Source organism: Phyllobates terribilis, unplaced genomic scaffold (genome assembly GCF_046119375.1).
Source record: "Phyllobates terribilis strain yellow unplaced genomic scaffold, ASM4611937v1 Scaffold_8__6_contigs__length_399053987, whole genome shotgun sequence".
NCBI lineage: Eukaryota > Metazoa > Chordata > Amphibia > Anura > Dendrobatidae > Phyllobates > Phyllobates terribilis.
Window position 1 is genome coordinate 111,746,886 of NW_027362768.1, and position 23,698 is coordinate 111,770,583.

Here is a 23,698-nt window from a genome sequence, read left to right on the forward strand (position 1 = left end):
AGTAAAGGTGGACACTTCCTAATATATGACCTAAACAAAAAAATGGATGAAGAAGTCCAGCAATGCCAGAAAGCTTACAGCACAGATGAATACCTTGAGAAAAAAATGTAGGCATGAAAAAGGAAAGTGCCCAGCAGTTATTAAAGAGGTTTTCAAGGATTATACAAAATTGGCCCTAAAATATGTAATGTTAAATAAATAACAATTATTTATAACTTGGATCCCCCTTTCCTCAAACATTGCCACTCCAGTGGCCCCATTAGTATCAGAGGTAATGATGTCTCATTCATTAGTCACCTGACTGCTGTAGCCAAACAGTGCCCTAAACGATTACATGTCAAAAATGTAAACATCACTACTGGGACCAGTGATTGCCTGCAGCGGTCAGGGAATTAATTGATAGGAAATCAAATCTTCTGGTACTGATGAAAAGCACTGAAGCAGCAGAGCTAAAGGGCAGAGTTTCTGGGATAGTCCTAAAAAGCACCTTTAATGATATAAAGAAGAAAAAATCTTTATCGTTACCTCCACAATTGCATCCATAGCAGGTCTGTGTAAAACAGCAATGCCACAATCACACTGACGACAATGTACTGTATGTTATGGAGAAGAAACTAGTATCAAACCAAGAAGTGTATTTTCAGTTTAGGGTGTTAGGGACGTTTACACAAAATTGCAAATTTTTCCCTATCCATGGGGCAGGATAGGGCTCTCAACAACCCTAGAAATGAGACTTTGCAGTCCCTGTCTTGAATAAAGTAGATGTGTGCCTGCTTGGCATCCACTCCATTCATTGCCAATGGGACTGCTATACATTGATGAGCCCTATAACGTTATCTCTGGCAGTCCTATAGGCAATGAGTAGAAAAGAAGCCAAGCATTGACACCTCTGCTCTGTTCAATACAGGCCTCTGCAGAGCAGCTCTTTGGATTTTTGTTCACAATGTTTTATGACCTGGCTGTGATGTTTCCAATATATAGATTAAAGAAACTATCACCAGGTGTTTGCCACCTTATCTGACAGCAGCTTAACGTAGATACAGAGACCCCAATTCAAGTACTGTGTCATTTACTCAGCTGCTTGCTGTAGTTTGGATAAAATCACTGTTTTATCAGCAGGAGATTATCACTAGAGGACTAGTAGTTCTCTGTTCTTATGATCTCTGTATAACCCCGCCCCCAGCACTGATTGGCAGCTTTCTGCCTATGCACAGTGTACACGTGAAGCTGCCAACTAGTGGTGAGGGCGAGGCTATATAGGGCTCAATATTCAGAGAACTAGTAAATCTGCAGCAGATAAAACTGTGATTTATCAAAACTACAGATAGCAGCCTAGTAAGTGACACATTTCTGGAATCAGTGTCTCTGTTTCTACATTATGCTGGCCTCAGATAGCACAAAAACCTGATGACAGATTCCCTTTAACTTTTTCAGGCTGGCTGCTTTTGAGATGATACTTTTCTGCTGTAAAAATGTTTCCTATTTCGAGATGTTACTGCGTTTTTTTAACTGCGGTGGCAAAAATATTCCAACTGTCTTTCTTCTTCATCTTCAATGTCGTGGGGTTGTACGCTACAATTGTATTTTTATGTCCAATACCCAAAGGTTTTCTACTCTCTACTTCTTTGAAGTCATTCCTTTGCAGGCAGAAGCTTTCCACTGTGTGTACTGTATTAGGACTATTGCCCCTAACTTTCTTTTGTACCATGCAAACTCATAAGTACTCACATGCAGGGTTGGAGATATCATTGGTGCAACCTGTGAGGCCATACAGGGCCCAAGTACTAAGGGGGCCAATTCTACCTCCAAAGCAGATGGAAGTGTGCATTATGATGAGCTATTGTGCTGCAAAGGGTCCATATATTGCTTTTGCACAGGGGTCCTCTTCTGTTTGTGTCCACCAGTGCTCCTATGCAGATCATTTTGGGTTTTATTGCCTTCTTATGGTACACTGTGATTGATTATGCCGGATTGTTAGCAGTATAAAGGTTCAGAGTTCGACGACATGAACTTACGCTTAGCAGTAATATACTTAAATATGATTGGTGGAAAATCTGCTCTACATTGATGTGTCTATTGGAACTGTCCAGTGTATAAACACATAAGAACCTTCAATCTTCAGTGGGTAGATGTTCTCTCAAACTTACTGACTGTGCACTTTAACACTTATAAGATGGACTATTTCCATTAAGGAGGTATAGGTAAGATATATTGATTATACTTACTGTTGCCGCCGGTCCTGCAAATGCCAAACAAAGCAACATAAGGAACGGGATAGATTCTTGAGTAGGTTCAATATACGGCATACTAAGGCTTCTGTCATAGCAGCTAAACCCTGAATGTACTGGCTTGAAGACATCTGTCAACTCCAGAAAGTAGAGGCTCACCACTGATGAGGCCAGAATAGGCAGCTATAGTGAAAAAAAATAAAAAATAAAAATCAATGCATTTACCATGAATAGAAAGCAAAGTACTTAACGATACACATGCATGCATAAAAATTACATTGCATATTTAAAACAAAATGTAGTGTAAAAATGTAGCTAGGTATGTCCTGCCCTGTGCATCCTTGCTTAATTTGCATTTTTGCTCTCTTAAAGGGGTTGTTCATCAAATCTGTGTGGGCCTGACACCCAACACCCCCACTGATCACCGGTTTTCACCCTCTTTGATGGCTGGATGTTAACAATGAGCAGAACCGGAATAAAACAGCAGAGCTGGAACAAATGGCAGAGTCAGAAAAACTCATCAGAGCCAGAACAACATGACAGAGACGGAATAACATGGCAAAGCCGGAACAAATGACAGAGCCAAAAAACATGTCAGAACCAGAACAACATGGCAGAACCAGAACAACATGGCACAGCTGGAACAACATGGCACAGCTGGAACGAATGGCAGAGCCCAAAAAACGTCAGAACTAGAGCAACATGGCAGAACCAGAACAACATGGGAGAACCAGATCAACATGGCACACCTGGAACAACATGGCACAGCTGGAACAAATGGCAGAGCCAAAATAAATGTCAGAACTAGAACAACATGGCAGAACTAAAACAACATGGCAGAGACAGAACAACATGGCAGAACCAGAACAACATGGCAGAGCCGGAACAACATGGCAGAACCAGAACAATATGGCAGAGCCAGAACAACATGGCACAGCTGGAACTAATGGCAGAGCGAAAAAATATGTCAGAACTAGAACAACATGGCAGAGCCAGAACAACATGGCACAGCTGGTAAAAGATGAGAGATAGAAAAACACAGATTCATTCATCGTGCATTGGCCGTTTAACAAGAACTGCAGTTCAGCCCTCATTGAATTCAATAATTTTCTGCAATGGCCACTATATGGTGAACTGTTGTGGCTCTGATCATTATGCTTAGGAAAGTATTTTCATCTGGGTGCCGTCTGGGGTAAAAAGAGCTGACCGCCGGAGTTTGTGTTTTATTTGGGCCTGCACTCATCTGATATTGATGATCTACTCTATGGGTAAGTCATTAGTTTCATAAGCCAGGACAACACCTTTAATTTGTGCACCAAATCTATGACCTCAGATGAGACAGCATACTCTCACTGAGTGGGGTCAACCCTTACACTAATCATGCAAGCAGGCAAAGGCAACGACAGCTCCTGTGCAATCCTAAAGATGCCCACAGGGCACTGTTGGCCTGAAACTCCTTGGACTAGACAGAGAAAATAATTTTGAGAGACTATCCCTCAATCTCTACAGAATATATACATATACAAGTATGATAGCATTAAACTTTATCACTGCACATACATAACAAATCATCTATAAGGATAAATATGTTATATGTAAATCAAGCCATAATAAAAAGACCCTAGTGGCAAGTGATAGGTTCTAAAGCAGGTCAAGGTGTGGTTTCTTTTTGCTGGACCTTTGGGGCCCATTGGCATTGAAAGGGGTTGGCTACTCTGTTAATATGCTGTAAATGTGTGTCCAAGAAAATGCCACCCCACCTCATTGCTACCTGAAGCTCTTCAGTTTAAAGGGGTTATCTTAATAAATTTGCAAAATTGCAAAGTTCTAGTAAAAACAAGCAACTTTGCAATTTACCTCTTTTATAAAATCCTCTTTTAATTTTTCTATAATGTACTTCTTGTTGCTAAGAGTAACCACCACCTCAGAGGTGACTGGTTTTCTAGGCAAACTTGCAAGCTGTTTGCTATACAGCCTACCAGAGCTGATCTGAAGCTCGCTGGATCCCTGGACCATCGTCCCAACATTACTTCCATGTTGCTAAAGAAAAACTCTGTTTGTGGTATCTGGCAGTTCAAGATAGTGGCAGGACCTTAGCTATCCATGGTTACGACTAGTGATGAGCGAGCATACTCGCAAGTACTCGGCTATATATGTAGGCTATCGCACCCTATATGTATTGTATATACTGACATAGCGACATGTGATGTTTACAGGTTTGCCACCATATAATATTCTGGGATACGTGCAATATTGGCCACTAAAGACATCTTTTATCACTACCTAGCCTGTCAGTTTATATGAATTTTTTTTTATTTATTCTTATGATCATGTTGAAAGGTTCTTAAAGTAGATGGATGCACAATCAGTGGACTTTCCACTAGATTTTTTACTTATGTTTTAATGTTTTTGGTATGTTCACGACTCTGTACATGTGTCTATATATATGCAAATAAATTGATGTATCTTTGTACTTCACCGTATATCATTTAAGATACACATATATATCTATATATTATTGATGTAGGTGATCACTGCATTCTTTTTTTCTTTGGTACATATAGAGTTTGTTTTAGGCATAGTGCATGTAGATCCCATTTACTAGGTGGTTCCCTCCGAATTTGTTTGCTAATTGCTATGGATCACATATATACGTTTTCAGAAAATACTGCCATTTCTGACCTCCATTAAAAATTTCTTTCAGTGTGTCAGTGAAGCAATTCACAGCAGTTTGCTGTTCAAAATAGTTACCTACAGGCCAGGTATTTAAAACTGTGGCTTGTCCATCAAAGGGATCACATATAAGTTCGCTCCAAATTCAGTCATTTGTAGTGAGCTTGGGAGATATTGTCCTCCATTTAAAATGGGCAAGGCACGTGGCAAGGGACGGGGAACTGGACGTGATGGTGATGGTGCATGCAGAGGCCGGGGCCAAGGCCATGGGCAAGCTGAAATTGTGCCACAACAAACACCCACATCTTCTCGCCCGACCTTCCTGTTCCAATTCCTAGGGGACCGCAGCACACCACTATTGATCCTAGAGCAGTGTCAAAAGGTTGTTGGTTGGATAGCGGATAATGCTTCCAGTCACTTTGCCACCACCACCACCCTGTCTTCTACACAGTCAAGTCTCAGTAGCCGTGAGTCTGGACCGCATATTCCTCACCCTGATCCTCCTTCCTCCCACCATGCCGAGTGCCCAGAGACAAATGATCCCACACTTGGACACTCTGAAAAGCTGTTCACTTTTCCATTCATAGATTCGGGCCTCTCGCCCGGTCCACTTGAAGCAAGGCAAGAGGAGATCGCATGTAGCGATGCCCAAATATTTGAGCAGCCACGGTCACACGAAGGCGACGGTGGGAAAGTGCCACAAGAGGTGGACGATGATGAGACATAATTGCCAGAAAGTCAGAAGGAGGACAAGGGTGTGAAAGTGGAAGACGAGGTGGTGGATGATATAGCAACTGACCCAGCATATAAAGAGAAATAGTGAGGTACCAGTCACAATGTGCAGCCTTCAAATGTCGAACACTAGTTGCTACACTCTACATATGAAAGAGTGTTAGCCTAAAAAACATGTAGACAGGGCACTAGCCGTGTGCATGCGAACCAGGTCGTGAAAATTCCATATATAGTAAAACCTGAGCCATCAAAGCTGTAGAAATGGAACAGATAATGCACTCACCAACAGTGTTGCTTGATAATAGTCCTGTTTATTCGGGATTTCACATGCTGAGTGGTGGTGCAGGTTCTGGGGTGCAGGGGTGGGAGGACTGAGCCAACCTGGCAGGAGGACATGCAGAGCAAGGAGAGCAGCACACAGAAGGAGGGCGGCAGAGCACCCCAACATGCAGGATGAAACCGTGTGGAGGCCACAGGCAGAAGGCAGGCAACCGTTCCCCGCAACACCAACACGAAGGAAGTTGCCAGTACAACTGTTAGGTCTTCCCAAGTCTGGTTGTTTTTTAAAGACTCTGCCAATAACCCCAAAAAGGCCATTTGCACCACCTGCCAGGCCATCATCAGCAGCGGTGGCAAAACTACCCACCTGACCACCACCAGTATGATCAGGCACATGGAGGTAAAGCACCCGACTTTGAGGGCAGAACCCCAGGGTCAGGGAACAGTGTCTGTGAGTAGCACCATTGCTTCTTCCGCTGTTGTGCATGCAAGCCAATCCCCTGTCCATGGTGCATGCGAAGATGCCTCCTGCCCTGCACCTGTCGTTGCACACTCTCAAGTAGCAGCATCAGGAAGCACGTCCACGTCATTGTCCCAGCGGAGCGTTCAGTTGTCCATACCCCAGTCCTTTGAATGCAAATGCAAATACGCAGCCAACACCCCACAGGCCACACTACTAAATTTTCACACTTCATGACTGCTTGCACTCGAAATGTTGCCTTTTAGGCTCATGGAGACGGAAGCATTCCGCAACCTGATGGCGGCGGCTGTCCCTCGGTACTTGGTCCCCAGCCCCCACTATTTATCCCGATGTACCATCCCCGCATTACACAAGCACGTGTCCCAATACATTAGCCGTGCCCTCAACAACGCAGTTACCGGGAAAATCCACCTAACCACGGACACGTGGACAAGTGCTTGTGGGCAGGGATGGTACATCTCGCTGATGGCACACTGGGTTAACATAGTGGAAGGCGGGACCCAGTCGGACCTTGGGACGGAACATGTCCAAGGATTGCGGGCCCTAGGTCAATCAGGGTTGCCCCCATGGTCTACAGCTCCTGCGCCTCATCCTCCTCAGCCTCCTCCTTCTCTTCAGCCTCCATCTACGAAATGACCACATCAGTCACAAGCTGGAAGCACTGCAGCACTGCCTTGGCCAAGCGGCAACAGGCTGTGCTGAAGCTAATATGCTTAGGTGACAAACCGCACAATGCTGAAGAGTTGTGGACAGTTCTGAAAGAGCAGGCAGATCTGTGGCTCACACTGCTGAATCTACAGCCAGGCATGGTCGTGTGTGACAATAGCCGGAACCTGGTGGCGACTCTGAGGCGAGGCGAGCACACACATGTACCATGCCTGGCCCATGTGCTTAACCTTGTGGTTCAGGGGTTTCTCAAATCCTACCCGGAGCTGCCGGATCTGCTTGTTAAAGTACGCCGCCTGTGTGCCCATTTTAGAAAGTCACTACAGCTTCCACCGCCCTTGCCGTGTTTCAGCAGCGTTTGCAGCTTCCGGCTCACAGACTGGTGTGTGATGTCCCCACTCATTGGAACTCTACACTGCAGATGTTGGGAAGGATTTGTGAGCAGAAGAGGGCAGTTGTTGAGTACCAGCATCAACAAGGCCGTCAGTATTCAGTTCAGACTTCACACATAAGACCTCAGGAGTGGACATGGATGCCAGACATATGTACCATCCTCCAAAACTTTGAGGACTCCACCAAGATGGTGAGCAGCGATGACGCCATAATTAGCATCACCATCCCACTTCTCTGTCTTCTGAAATGCTCTCTGCTCACAATCAAAGAGGATGCATTGCAGGCGGAGCACGATGAGATGGAGCAAAGAACCATACAGGTGATTGCACACAGCCCAGCCTCATCTCATCCCAACGTGGATTGGGGGACAATGAGGAAGAGGAGGAGGAGGAAGAACAGGAGCTAGTTTCATGCTCTATAGACCGTACTATCTGCACAGCTGTCATACCGTCTGTTCAGCGTGGATGGCCAGAGGACAGAGAAGAGGAGAGCATGGTCAGTCATCCTCTTGGTGAGTACACGGAAGTTTTGCCTGTTAGTAGTCTGGCACGCATGGCTGAGTTTATGCTACGCTGCCTTTCCCATGACCCTCGCGTTCTCAAAATTTTGGGTGACAGTCATTACTGGTTGGTGACACTTCTAGAACCACGCTACAAGGAGAACTTTACATCTCTTATTCCTGAGGCAGACAGGTCTACAAAAATGGGGCTGTACCAGAAAGCCCTTGTTGCGGAACTATTAAAAAAATGCCCATCTGAAAACGCTAGCGGCAGAGGTCACACTTCGTTGGACAACCAAGGAGTACAGGCGAGAGAGACACAACTTCAATCCAGCAGAGGGAGGGGAATACTGTCAAAGTTCTGGGAGAATTTTCTCAGCCCCTCCCATCGCACAAGACCTGAGGCGCGGGGTACTCTCACAAGGAGTGCAACATTTGGGAAGATGTTGAGGGAGTACCTTGCCGACTTTACCAATGTCCTCCGTGATTCCTCTGTGCCTTTTAATTATTGGGTATCCAAGCTGGATACGTGGAATGAACTGGCTCTTATGCCTTTGAGGTCCTCGCCTGCCCTGCCGCCAGCGTTTTATCAGAGCGGATTTTTAGTGCCGCTGGTGGAATTATAACTGAAAAGCGCATCCGCCTGTCAACTGAAAATGCTGACAGGCTGACTCTTATAAAAATGAACAAGGGCTGGATTGGGCCAGACTTCTCAACACCACCGAATGATAGCAGCGTAACATAAACTCAAATCCAGTGTCTTTTCTTGGGAAGTGTATTTCCATGCACCTTTTCACACCCAGACATGGGCATACGCTTCCTGGTTTTGGCTATTTGCTCTTGTCCTCCTCCACCACCATATCACCAGGGTGACCATGGTCCGTGATGCAACGCCCACATAATTTTTTTAAAAGGTGTTTATGATGCCCGTAAAAAATTTTTTTTATTCAGTATGTTCATGTATACCCCCCAGGGGTAAATGTTTGTCAGCCATACACTTAGTGCATGGGCATTACAAGTATAGGAGGCCGATTCCTTTCTAATGGGAACATTTTTTATGAGGCCCTCCTCCACGTCTCTTCCAAGGGGCATTGGAGTGCCTCCCAATTTTTGGCAGCCCTTGCATTCACTGCATAGGCAAAGAGAATGGGAGACCTCCTTCCTAATAATGAGAACATTGTTTTCAGGAGGCCTTCTGACCTCCAAGTCTCTTCCAAGGGGCATTGGAGTGCCTCCAAATTTTTGGCAACCCTTGCATTCACTGCATAGGCAAACACAATGGGAGACCCACTTCCTAATAATTGGAACATTGTTTTCAGGAGGCCCTGTGACCACCACGTCTCTTCCAAGGGGCATTGGAGTGCCTCCAAATTTTTGGCAACCCTTGCATTCACTGCATAGGCAAACACAATGGGAGACCTACTTCCTTATAATGGGAACATTGTTTTCAGGAGGCCATCCTCTAAGTCTCTTCACAGGGGTATTGGGGTACATCCAAATTTTCAAAGTGGTATTGGGGTGCGTCCAAATTTTGGGCAGCCCTGCCACTCACTGCATACGCAATAACAGTATAGGAGACCCACTCTTTAGTAATGGGAACAATAAAACATAGCCGGCTGATGGCTCTCTAAGAATTGTGATGGCCGACTGCTGGCCCTTTAAGAATAGTAAAGGCCGTCTGATGGCCCTATAAAAATAGGCTTTGTGACTTTCAGAGTCCCTCCTTCATAAATGAAACACGATGTGTCTGATGATATCTGACACACCATATGGCCAGATAAGGTTGTAAAATGTTAAAATGACATTTCCTGGTGAATGCATTTGTCATGGCTGAAAGCAATGGAAAAGTGAAAAAACGCATAAAAACCCATCAAAAACGCTACATGTGAACATAGCCTAAGGTGTGGAGAAGCATTTTTGTTTTTGGTTATTTATTTTGCTTTATATACAAGTCATTACCCTGGAAAGGATGTTCCTTCACATATTTCCCAGGAAAATCAATTTTGTTTTCGTATTGGTATGTTTTATTGTGAGTGGCGTAATACCTCTGACAACGTTGTTGACAGAAGTGACCTGGGAGTCAGAAATGCTTCCAGGGGTCTTCCCCATGCTGTCCCCATGTCATTTGAGCACTGTTCCCATCGATTTGGGCAATTTTTAGGCCCTCTGCAGACCGCCGGGGGGAGCTGCCTGAAAAATGCTCTAGTTTCCCATAGACTTACATTGGGCTCGTTGCTCGGGTCGAGCAACCGAGTATTTCAATGTGCTCGACCCGAGCATCGAGCATCGAGCATTTTAGTGCTCACCCATCACTAGTTACGACCACTGATATAGTGACATTTAGTTAGCTAGTTTCTAGTGGTCACAACCATGTATACCTAAGGTCCTGCAATGCCCTGCACATGAGGAACGAGACATAGCGAATCAGAAAAACTATACTACATTTCTAATTAGAGGTATTTGCTAATATTATTATTATTACACCTATTACATATTGGAATAGGATTTTGGAGATGGAAATACCCCTTTAAGTCCACTATACGATTTGGTTAGCTTTGGGCTGGACAATTCTTCGGTTGATGGTTCGGCTTGGCTCCTATCTCCCCGATTCTCCCACACACAGGAGAGCTCAATTGGCCGAGCACTCTTGTGTTCTCTAGGAGACAGGTACCAACAGGGATGTCTTATCTCTTAGGCCACGGCCCCACTATCATTATTTGGTCAGTATTCAGTCAGTATTTTTTCTGAGAAGTGGGAGCCAAAACCAGGAGTGGGTGATAAATGCAGAATTGGTGACTTGTTTCTATTATACCTTTTCTCTGATTGTTCCTCACCTGGTTTTGTCTCCCACTCCTGAGAAAAAATACTGAGCAAATACTGACCAAATACTAATAGTGGGGCTGTGGCCTTAGAGGAAAAAGAGGATGGACAGTTTGAAATCTGACATGATGGATTCTTCTGTCTTCCGGCATCATATGTCGAAGGACAGTCAAGGCCCCAAACACAATAGTTTGTCACCTGAACCTGTCGACAACTTTGGACAACATTAGTCTAATGTGTATGGGGGCCTTTAGTATACTTTCCTACATGTAATAAATTGAATGCTTGGTTCAGTATTCTTCTAGCTAACTAGAATCTGGCTTATCGCTTTTAGTAACTGTTCAAAGGGAGTAAGTATTTGTATTTATAAAGCAAAAATTGCAAAATACATTGTGCAACTAAAGTAACTGAAAAGCAAAAGTTATGATATACCGTAAATAGCATTCGAACATATGGTGTAACTGTCAAAATATTACAGAACCTTGATAGGACCAGTTCTAAAGATATTGGTCACTAATTAGCCAAGGAGAAGACATTTTTTATTATGATTTTTAGTATTTAACAATATTTAAGTAGATTTTTTTTTATAAAATTAGGGTGAAACCGACATATTATATGCAAAAGCACTAGAAACATGAATGTTACCGAACTGCAGTCAGTACACTACTTGTACCCCCAAGGTAATGCCACATGTGGTTAAAAAGTGACCTCAGCTGCTCAGAGCACAAAATGTCATGAAAATATCTTTTTTTCTTTTCATTTGCCCTATAGCCTAAAACTGTGCTGGAAAAATGATCTAATCCTCAGAAATAAGCCATGCAGCAATGACATACATATTTGCCTTGTCTGTAATGACAGATCACACTATGAGAATGTATTTCTTTTTTACTTTTCTTATTTGGATAATATATTTTTAATTTATAAATGATTGAAACCTACAATGAGGTCAATGCTGACGTCAGCATCTAAGCGTTTAGACAGAGAGGAGGGGGCTTTCTCCATCACCCCATTGGCCCCCTGGAGATAAGATTATGATGCCAATAGCCCTGGTCTGCCCTGTGCATAAGTTGTAGGGCTATTGACTCTCAATATGACACTGACAGAGATAATACATTGATATATGGAAGGTTTTGCAATCAAAGGACCGCATGTTGAAGTACCATAAGTGAAGCCAAACAAAAAAGTAAAGAAATCAATTCAATTAAAAAAAAATAAAGACAAAATAAAGTTGTTTGTGCAATAACATTAAAATTGCATTTATTCTTATTTATTTTGAAACATTAACATCATAGTCAAAATCTAAGAGGCAATGATAAAATTGCTGTTATTGTTCATCCTTCTTCCCCAATATCAGAATAAAAAGGGATCACAGACGTGTGAACAGTTCTATAGATTATAACAGGTAGGGGTCCTATCCATGAAAATCACAGATACAACACATATGTGAAAAATGGGAGCTCGCTCTCTTGGGGTTATATTTGACTCAAATCTTTCCTTCACTCCCTGTACCCAATCCCTCGCTCACTCATAGCACCTGCAACTCAAAAACAAATCTAGAATTCAACCTTTTTTTACCTTTGAAATTACAAAAATTCTTAATGTTCTGATGTATTCTTATCTGAACTACTGCAACTCTCTACTTATCAGTCTACGTCTTATTAAACTCTCCTCTCAAATCTATCTTGAATGCAGCAGCCAGAATCATATTTCAGTCCAACCGCTACACCGATGCCTCCACTCTGTGCCAGTCATTGCATTGCTTATCTATCAGCTTCAGAGTCCAATATAAATGTATCTCCACAAGTCTGCACCATCCTATATCTCCTCCCTCATCTCTGTGTACCATCCTACCCATCTGCTCCATTCTATTTGGGATCTAAGATTACCATCATCTACAGTATGTTCTGAAATTGCCATTCCTGTCTCCAAGACTTCTTCATGCTGTGCCAATTCTCTGGATTGCACTACCCTGAAAATATGGTTAATTACCAGTATTCACAGTTTTCAGTGTGCCCTAAAAACTAATTTTTTTAGACTGGCGTATCACCTCACCTTATGAATACAATAGTTCACTGCTCTCTCTTTCTAAATTTTCCTCAGAAAATGGTCCCTTCAATCATCAGTTCCCATACCCTCCATGCACTCAATAGCACTTTGTATTTGTACTTATACAGATACTGGCTGGTGACCAGTTCACGCAGCTTTATTTCAACACCCTTCCCTTATTTAGTAAAATCATTGAGTCTTCCCTATGTCCTCATGGATTGCAAGCTTTGAGTAGGGCCTTCACAACTTTTGTAAGTGTATAATTATGTGTTACTCATGTATACATGTCAAACTCTGGCCCGTGGGCCAAATCTGGCCTGCAGGGTGGTTTTATTTGGCCCACAACACCAGAACCGCCACCCTTATGTGGGGCCATTATTCTGTATGGAGGCCTTTGTGGGACCATTATTCTGTATGGAGGCCTGCAGTGGTGGCCAAAAGTATTGGCACCTTTGCAATTCTGTCAGATTATACTCAGTTTCTTCCTGAAAATGATTGCAATCACAAATTCTTTGGTATTATTATCTTCATTTAATTTGCTTGCAAGGAAAAAACACAAAAGAGAATGAAGCAAAAATCAAATCATTGATCATTTCACACAAAACTCCAAAAATGGGCCAGACAAAAGTATTGGCACCCTCAGCCTAATACTTGGTTGCACAACCTTTAGCCAAAATAACTGCGAACAACCGCTTCCGGTAACCATCAATGAGTTTCTTACAATGCTCTGCTGGAATTGTAGACCATTCTTCTTTGGCAAACTGCTCCAGGTCCCTGATATTTGAAGGGTGCCTTCTCCAAACTGCCATTTTGAGATCTCTCCACAGGTGTTAGAAGTCTCCAGTGCTTTCTCTCAAACCATTTTATAGTGCTTTTGGAAGTGTGTTTTGGGTCATTGTCCTGCTGGAAGACCCATGACCTCTGAGGGAGACCCAGCTTTCTCACACTGGGCCCTACATTATGCTGCAAAATTTGTTGGTAGTCTTCAGACTTCATAATGCCATGCACACGGTCAAGCAGTCCAGTGCCAGAGGCTGCAAAGCAACCCCAAAACATCAGGGAACCTCCACCATATTTGACTATAGGGACCGTGTTCTTTTCTTTGAATGCCTCTTTTTTTTCCTGTACACTCTATGTTGATGCTTTTTGCCAAAAAGCTCTACTTTTGTCTCATCTGACCAGAGAACATTCTTCCAAAACGTTTTAGGCTTTCTCAGGTAAGTTTTGGCAAACTCCAGCCTGGCTTTTTTATGTCTCGGGGTAAGAAGTGGGGTCTTCTTGGGTATCCTACCATACAGTCCCTTTTCATTCAGACGCCGACGGATAGTACGGGTTGACACTGTTGTACCCTCGGACTGCAGGGCAGCTTGAACTTGTTTGGATGTTAGTCGAGGTTCTTTATCCACCATCCGCACAATCTTGCGTTGAAATCTCTCGTCAATTTTCCTTTTCCGTCCACATCTAGGGAGGTTAGCCACAGTGCCATGGGCTTTAAACTTCTTGATGACACTGCGCACGGAAGACACAGGAACATTCAGGTCTTTGGAGATGGACTTGTAGCCTTGAGATTGCTCATGCTTCCTCACAATTTGGTTTCTCAAGTCCTCAGACAGTTCTTTGGTCTTCTTTCTTTTCTCCATGCTCAATGTGGTACACACAAGGACACAGGACAGAGGTTGAGTCAACTTTAATCCATGTTAATTGGCTGCAAGTGTGATTTAGTTATTGCCAACACCTGTTAGGTGCCACAGGTAAGTTACAGGTGCTGTTAATTACACGAATTAGAGAAGCATCACATGACTTTTCAAACAGTGCCAATACTTTTGTCCACCCCCTTTTTTAGGTTTGGTGTGGAATTGTATCCAATTTGGCTTTAGGACAATTCTTTTTGTGTTTTTTCATTGAAGACAAATTAAATGAAGATAATAATACCAAAGAATTTGTGACTGCAATCATTTTCAGGAAGAAACTAAGTATTATCTGACAGAATTGCAGGGGTGCCAATACTTTTGGCCACCACTGTATATGGGGCCATTATTCTGTATGGAGGACTGTGTGGGACCCATTATTCTATATGGAGGACTATGTGGGGCCCATAATACTGCATGGAGGACTATGTGGGGCCCATTGTTCTGTATGGAGGACTATGTGGGGCCCATTATTCTGTATGGAGGATTTTGTGGGGTCCATTATACTGTATACTGGTTGGCCCGCGACTTTGGTCAAATTTTTCATTTTGGCCCTCTGTGTGTTTGAGTTTTACATCCCTGCTCTAATGTCTCCTATTGTCTGTATATGTTCCCTCTGAATTATAAAGTGCTGTCTAATATGTAGGCGCTGAAGAAATAAAATGATTATTTATTATTATTATTAATGGATGTGTGAATGAGGCCTAACATGGAAAAATGTTCATTTTTGATTTGAATCATAGATCAAAATTACCCATACAAGTCTTGGACTCCGTGGAGATCATGGACAGCACACATACGGCATCAGTGTGCAATCCATGTGCTGTCCTTAATTAACACTGCAATGAATAGGAGAAGCTTTGCAATTTTTTATCTTGTATGTAAATATCACTGATGAAACACTGATGGTAAAAACTGAAACTGACCAAACCCTGATGAAAACCAGATTAAAAATACTGATGAAAATTGGACCTTTTTTCTGAACCAGAAAAACTGTGAACATCTGAATGAGGCCTTTAGGTGTCACAACTCGGTTGTCGGGTATCCCGGGACCAAGGGCTTCTTCCCTGTCCCTAACGTTAGGGGCACCATAGCTGGCCCTGTTCCCCAGATTACTTCTCAAGGTGAAGATGCTGGGGCCTCGTACCTTGTCTGAGCTTCTCAATCTGCCCTCAGTTTGTTTCCTCTCCCCACACAGGGAAGAGAGGAGTAGTAGTGTATAGCAATACACAAACCAGACTAACAAGGTATTACAAACAGGGATAAAGGAAAATGCCAATCATACAAATATATGCACACAAACAACAGAGGATAACAACAGGGAGAGGAGGATGGGGAAAAACCAAAGTAGGAGAAAGAGAGGATTAACACAACCAAAATCATGCAAAAGTCTTAGTTAAATCCACCATTCACCTTCTCAAACAACAACAAACCACCAACTCCTAACCATGCAGTTTGAAGATAGCTCTGGCAAGAGCAGGAAGTGGCTAACAGTGAACAGCTGCTAGCATTAAGGCAGGAAAGCTTTCAGGAGCTCACATCTAAACTGATTAACCCCTGCACTGCTAAAAGAAACCTGAACCATTTAATATGAAGGTGAAAGACTTTTAATGAGTACAGGAGTAGGAGGAATCAGACGCTGCGGTCTTCTGGCTGTTGCGGTAAACCGTGACATTAGGTTTGAAAGCTTTGCACCTGGGACAGGTGTGTCTTATAGAGGTTAGGGTCCTATCAAAGAAAGGTATGTCTTCGGGCTCGTGCAGACAACTGTATTTGCGGTCTTAGCGCGATCTGCACTCAGACCAATGTTACTCTATGAGGCCATGCACATGTCCACTTTTTTTCCTCGGATCGAGTCAGTCTGAGGAAAAAAATCGCAGCATATCGGATTGCACCCGGGTATGTAATTTAATGGGGTCCGTCAAAAAAATTGGACTGCACTCGAATGATATCCGAGTGCAGTCTGATTTTCACGGACTGACAGAATGGAGAAGATGGAGATATTTTTTTTCTATCTTCTTCACTTTCGAGACCATTGGATGACACTATGCTCACACTATGATCACACCCTGACCAGAGTCTGATCAGAGTGTGATTAGCATAATCGAACAAATTTTTCGGACAAGAGAAAATCGTCTTGTGACCCTAGCCTTATCGTGGCTAGTGGGGCTAAGCACCTCAATTTTAGAAGTATAGTCTATTTGGCAGTAATGCCATTTAAAAGTCATATATTTAATATTTGCATACATTTTGGTGCTCACAGTTTGCTGCCGCCCTTTTTGTACTTCTACTTATAAAGGCATGAATTGAAGATATAACAAGATAAATTGTAATACTCGAGTGGACATTGACCAAAGATGAGGCTAGGTGTTACTATGTTTAGAGAAGTGAGGCCTTAGTTAATAAAAGTTGAGTACCCATGGAATAAAGTATATTATCACTGGTTCTCTGATTGGACTATGGTTGACAGAACCATAAAAAAAAATTAAATGATGAACCTAGTGACGAATAGAACGAGAAGGAGAATCTGTTGCCATGAAAATCTTTCTTGAAATACTATAATGTGTATAATATATAAATGTTATTTCTGAACCCACTTTCACTCTCTCACCGGGAACCGACCTGTGCTCGATATGCAAATGAAATATCTTGGGGTCTCCTGTACTACTTCTCTAAGCTTAGACAACCAGGGGCACATTGCAATACAGAGCACAGACTTTTTGCTGACACATTTCGGTGAAGGGAAAGTGAAAATAATTAAATTTTATAAATGTGTCTCTTCAGTTATCCACACAATAGTTCAGGGCTGTTTTTCATGGTGACAGATAGATCTCTTCGAATGTTTGTGGGTAGACCTGTAGGAATATCTGAAGAGTAGATTTTTCACTTATTCACCAGTGGCTACGTGATGGCTGATGCAAACATGTAAATTATAAACTTGTTTGACCCATCAGGACACATGTTCTGGTCACAATACAAAGTAATTCCACTCTACTGAATCTGATTGTGAGTGTGAGGGAAGGACTTGCTAAGACTCCTTGAATATCACTGCAACTGCTTATAGCGGGTAAGTTGGAAGGCTCTGAAGATACCTGGTGTCACAACATTGCTGTCGGGTATCTCTGGGCAGGGGGTTCCTTCCCTGTCCCTAACGCTAGAGGCGACCTAGCTATCTGTTCCCTCGATTACTTCTAATGGTGAAGATGTCGGGGCCTCGTGCCTTCCTAAGCTCCTGAATCCATCCTCAGTCTGTTCCCTCCCCCCACTCAGGGAAGAGGGGAATAGAAGTGTATGGCAATACACCAACCAGACTAATAAGGTAATACGAACAGGGATAAAAGAAAATCCCAATCATACAAATATGCACTCACAACAGAGGGTCACACCAGGGAGTGAAGGATGGGAAAAACCAAAGTAGGAGAAGGAGAGGATTTGTACACAACCAAAACCTATCAACAGTCTTAGATAAATCCACCAAACGCCTAATCAAACAACAACACTCCACCAACTCCTGAACCAAGCAGCAATGAAGCTAATTTTGGCAATGCCTGCTTGCCAGAGTCCAGTATATATAGGAGAGGGGAATGGCCAACATTGAACAGATGAGAGCCTTAAGGAAGATAAGCTGCCAGGAGCTCTTAACTGAACAGATTAACCCCTGCACTGCTAGAAGAAACCTGCATCGTTTAATATGAAGGTGGTGAAGTGCTTCTAGTAAGAGAAATCAGGCGGCGGTCTTCTGGGTCCTCTCTGTCGCGGTAAACCTGTAACACCTGCAGCACCATAGGAAACTAATAGAGGTGGAAGACACAAATACAATAGAAGGTGGTGACTGTGGCACCAAGAGGCCTAGAGCACGAGGCAAAAGACCCAAGATATGTGTCCCTGATCCCAGGTGCTAGTAATGCTACTTGCTGCTAAACTTTCAATATTTAAAAAGCTTGAAAAAGAATGGTCTATGATCTATAGTCTGTCCAAATCAATCTGGCTTGGTAGAAAAGTCTACAGTACTGGATTTAAAGAGGACCTGTCACCAGGTCAAACGTGTCCAGTTTTTGCTCTTATTTTATCCTCACTGCTTCACTGAGTATTAGACATTTTCTTTTTTTTAAATCTGCAATAGGGTTCCAGAGATATGGGCCTATTTTTTGTGCATATTTTATGTTATTTCCAAGGGGGTGTGGTTCACAGGGTAATAATGCAAAGCAGCCTAAAGACATGCCCCAGAGGATCCTGTGGGCCACACCCCCATGCTAAAGCCTATATCAATTAGCACTAAATAACAATATCCAGTGATCCACATACAATTTACCTGACTGTGTACAACCATGCGTTATATGGTACAGCTAAGAACTTTGCTCTTACAATGTTGGTCAGGATAATAGGCTTTAGATCTTAGTTGTTCTTGCTCTTATAGGATCACCTTGATGTAATCCAGTTTCCTATTGGGATGTAGAGTTTATACATTTATAAGACTATTTAGTTCAACTAAACTCAAAGACACTTTGGAGACTTAATAAGTGAACTTTGTACATTATAGCATTGTTTTTTAGAGACTTATCTTGGAAGCATAGAACTGCTTGTGGCATTCACAGCTTTGCTAATAACGCCAATAATTATAGTAAGTGCTGCCTTCCTTTTGAACTCTTTTAAGACATGGATGCTTTCTCTTTGATTATTAAACTGTTTGTTCTAACAGTAGACACCAGCTTTTCATATGACAGGACAGATTAGAAGAATAAATTAAGCATTTTTTTTCTTTGTGGTTCATGGAAAGGTAGCGATTTTCCAAAATATGACTATAACACATGCAATCTTCTTTTCAATAGGTAAATACAATAAGCAATTACAGGATTTCATATGGGGACCCTATAGACTTTAATCAGTGACGGTCTAAAATGTCACAATTTGAAGTTTACTCGACATTAGTATTCATCAATTTATATCAATAGTATCGTCATAATGTATTTAAAATGGACCCACAAGTTCTTCTGTCTTTTATTAGATACAGGTGTATCTCACTAAATTAGAATATTATCAAAAAGTTAATTTATTTCAGTTCTTTTGTGTTTTCATTGGCTATCAGCAATAATAATCAACATTAACAGAAATAAACACTTGAAACAGATCACTCTGTTTGTAATGACTCTATATAATATATGAGTTTCATTTTTTGTATTGAAGAATTTAAATAAATTAACTTTTTGATGATATTCTAATTTAGTGAGATGCACCTTTATGTGTTCCCTAGGATCTTTGGAGCATCTTTTTTAGCACTCTAGACATTAAAAAGGTTGTCCTAGACTTCATCAGTGATGTTCTTTCCTTAGGATAGGTCATCATTGTCTGATCGGTGGGGGTGCGACAGTCGGCACCACCGCAGATCCCCGTGTTGGCAGAAACTGCTCAGTTGTGGAGCGGCACACAACAGCTCCGTCCACTGTATAGTGGCTGCGGCCAGGCACAACACATCCACCACCTACTCAAATCAAAAGGGAGCTGATGTGCAGTACCACTATTCCGTTGACAGAGCTGCGCAGCTCTGTAACTGAGCAATTCCACCTACTACCGACATTGGGAATAGCTGATCAGCAGCGGTGTCACACCTCTACCGATCAGACATTGATGCCCTATCCTAAGGATAACCCATCAATGTTAGAGTTCTGGACCACTCCTTTAATGCAGGATGTTATCATTTACATAGATTTTACAGTTCTGTAGTATGTAGGAATATGCCTCATAGTCAAGGATAATAATAAAGTCAAGATATCAATTTATATATTTCTAGAAGGAATAACAGAAAAAGGTACAAAGCAGAGATAAACAAAAGACTCTGTAGAATTGTTACTTTATGCTTATGTTACTTTATTTACTGACACAAACATGTAATGCAAGCTGACCAGTCCGGGCATGTCCAATGGATGATTGTATTCACTGTTTGACTTTGTTACTTGTAGACTGATTATTTAGTATAGGGTCCCAACTCTAATGATCAATGCGTGCTCTAAAAATCTCATGTCTTTTTGCATGAGGCAATAATGGAATTCATTAATTCCATGTTTGCAGAATCCTATTGCATAGTGTTTATATTGTTTATATTACAGTACTGGTAGGTAGAAATTATCCAAGCTAGATTTTCAGCATCCTCTGCGTGACATGCACAAATAGTTTTCAGGACCGTGTATTGGACTCCTAGGCATTAGAAAGTTAAAGGGCTAAAATGAAAATTATACTGAATCTTTTCCCTCAAAACTATATGTAAATCTACTTAGTTCTTCCTGTCCTATAACCTGTTAATGACAGGATGAACTGCATTTTTAAATCGTCAAGTTCCTTTAACCCCTTAAGCCCCGCGGGTGGTTTGCACGTTAATGACCGGGCCAATTTTTACAATTCTGACCACTGTCACTTTATGAGGTAATTACTCTGGAACGCTTCAACGGATCCCCCTGATTCTGAGATTGTTTTTTCGTGACATATTGTACTTCATGATTGTGGAAAAATTTCTTCGATATCACTTGCGTTTATTTGTGAAAAAAATGGAAATTTGGTGAAAATTTTGAAAATTTTGCAATTTTCAAAATTTGAATTTTTAAGCCCTGAAATCAGAGCGATATGTCACACAAAATAGTTAATAAATAACATTTCCCACATGTCTACTTTACATCAGCACAATTTTGGAACCAAAATTTTTTTTTGTTAGGGAGCTATAAGGGTTAAAAGTTGACCAGCGATTTCTCATTTTTCCAACAAAATTTACAAAACCATTTTTTTAGGGACCACATCACATTTGAAGTCACTTTGAGAGGTCTTTATGACAGAAAATACCCAAAAGTGACACCATTCTAAAAACTGCACCCCTCAAGGTGCTCAAAACCACATTCAAGAACTTTATTAACCCTTCAGGTGCTTCATAGGAATTTTTTGAATGTGGAAGAAAAAAATGAACATTTAACTTTTTTCACAAAAATGTTACTTTAGACCCAATTTTTTTTATTTTCACAGGGGTAACAAGAAAAAATGGACCGCAAAATTTGTTGTGCAATTTCCCCTGGGCACGCAGATACCCAATATTTGGGGAAAAAACACTGTTTGGGCGCACTGTAGGGCTCGGAAGGGAAAGAGCGCCATTTGACTTTTTGATTGTAAAATTTGCTTGAATAATTAGCGGACACCATGTTGCGTTTAGAGAGCCCCTCTGTGCCCAAACATTGGAGCTCCCCCACAAGTGACCCCATTTTGGAAACTAGACCCCCCAAGGCACCTATCTAGATGCATAGTGAGCAGTTGCAACCCCCAGGTGCTTCACAAATTGATTCGGAAAAATGAAAAAGTGAAAAAAAAAACACTTTTTCATTGTTACGAATCAATTTGTGAAGCACCTGGGGTTCCAACTGCTCACTATGCATCTAGATAGGTGCCTTGGGGGGTCTAGTTTCCAAAATGGGGTCACTTGTGGGGAAGCTCCAATGTTTGGGCACACAGGGACTCTCTAAATTCAACATGGTATCCGCTAACAAATTGAATGGAAAATCGGCTCAAATTGTTAGCGGACACCACATTGCGTTTGGAGAGCCCCTCTGTGCCCAAACTTTGGAGCTCCCCCGCAAGTGACCCCATTTTGGAAACTAGACCCCCCAAGGCACCTTTATAGATGCATAGTGAGCACTTGGAACCCCCAGGTGCTTCACAAATTGATTCGTAATAATGAAAAAGTGAAAAAAAAAAACACTTTTTCATTTTTACGAATCAATTTGTGAAGCACTTAGGGGTTCCAAGTGCTCACTATGAATCTAGATAGGTGCCTTGGGGGGTCTAGTTTCCAAAATGGGGTCACTTGTGGGGGAGCACCAATGTTTGGGCACACAGGGACTCTCTAAATGCATCATGGTATCCGCTAACAAATTGAATGGAAAATCGGCTCAAATTGTTAGCGGACACCACATTGCGTTTGGAGAGCCCCTCTGTGCCCAAACTTTGGAGCTCCCCCACAAGTGACCCCATTTTGGAAACTAGACCCCCCAAGGCACCTTTCTAGATGCATAGTGAGCACTTGGAACCCCCAGGTGCTTCACAAATTGATTCGTAATAATGAAAAAGTGAAAAAAAAAACACTTTTTCATTTTTGCGAATCAATTTGTGAAGCACCTAGGGGTTCCAAGTGCTCACTATGAATCTAGATAGGTGCCTTGGGGGGTCTAGTTTCCAAAATGGGGTCACTTGTGGGGGAGCTCCAATGTTTGGGCACACAGGGACTCTCTAAATGCAACATGGTATCCGCTAACAAATTGAATGGAAAATCGGCTCAAATTGTTAGCTGACACCACATTGCGTTTGGAGAGCCCCTCTGTGCCCAAACTTTGGAGCTCCCCCACAAGTGACCCCATTTTGGAAACTAGACCCCCCAAGGCACCTTTCTAAATGCATAGTGAGCACTTGGAACCCCCAGGTGCTTCACAAATTGATTCGTAATAATGAAAAAGTGAAAAAAAAAACACTTTTTCATTTTTATGAATCAATTTGTGAAGCACCTGGGGTTCCAAGTGCTCACTATTCATCTAGATGGGTGCCTTGGGGGGTCTAGTTTCCAAAATGGGGTCACTTGTGGGGGAGCTCCAATGTTTGGGCACACAGGGACTCTCCAAATGCAACATGATATCCGCTAACAATTTGAGCCGACAATTTGTTAGCGGATATCATGTTGCATTTGGAGAGTCCCTGTGTGCCCAAACATTGGAGCTCCCACACAAGTGACCCCATTTTGGAAACTAGACCCCCCAAGGCACCTATCTAGATTCATAGTGAGCACTTGGAACCCCAGGTGCTTCACAAATTGATTCATAAAAATGAAAAAGTATTTTTTTTTTCACTTTTTCATTATTACGAATCAATTTGTGAAGCACCTGGGGGTTCCAAGTGCTCACTATGCATCTAGAAAGGTGCCTTGGGGGGTCTAGTTTCCAAAATGCGGTCACTTGTGGGGGAGCTCCAAAGTTTGGGCACAGAGGGGCTCTCCAAACGCAATGTGGTGTCCGCTAACAATTTGAGCCGATTTTCCATTCAATTTGTTAGCGGACACCATGTCGCGTTTGGAGAGCCCGTGATGTGCCTAAACAGTGGAGCTCCCCCACAAGTGTCCAAACTATACCCCTCAAGGATTTTATTAAGGTGTATAGTGAACATTTTGAACCCA

General features: G+C 42.3%; 1 protein-coding gene across 1 annotated transcript in view; it reads right to left on the bottom strand.

Annotated features, from left to right (window-relative positions):
* Positions 1 to 23,698, bottom strand: part of PLPPR4 (phospholipid phosphatase related 4) — a 182,666-nt gene that overhangs the window by 109,602 nt on the left and 49,366 nt on the right. Inside the window, exon 2 of the mRNA XM_073643229.1 lies at positions 2,226 to 2,411. Coding sequence (XP_073499330.1) covers positions 2,226 to 2,411 — 186 coding nt within the window. The remainder of the gene's footprint in view (positions 1 to 2,225; positions 2,412 to 23,698) is intronic.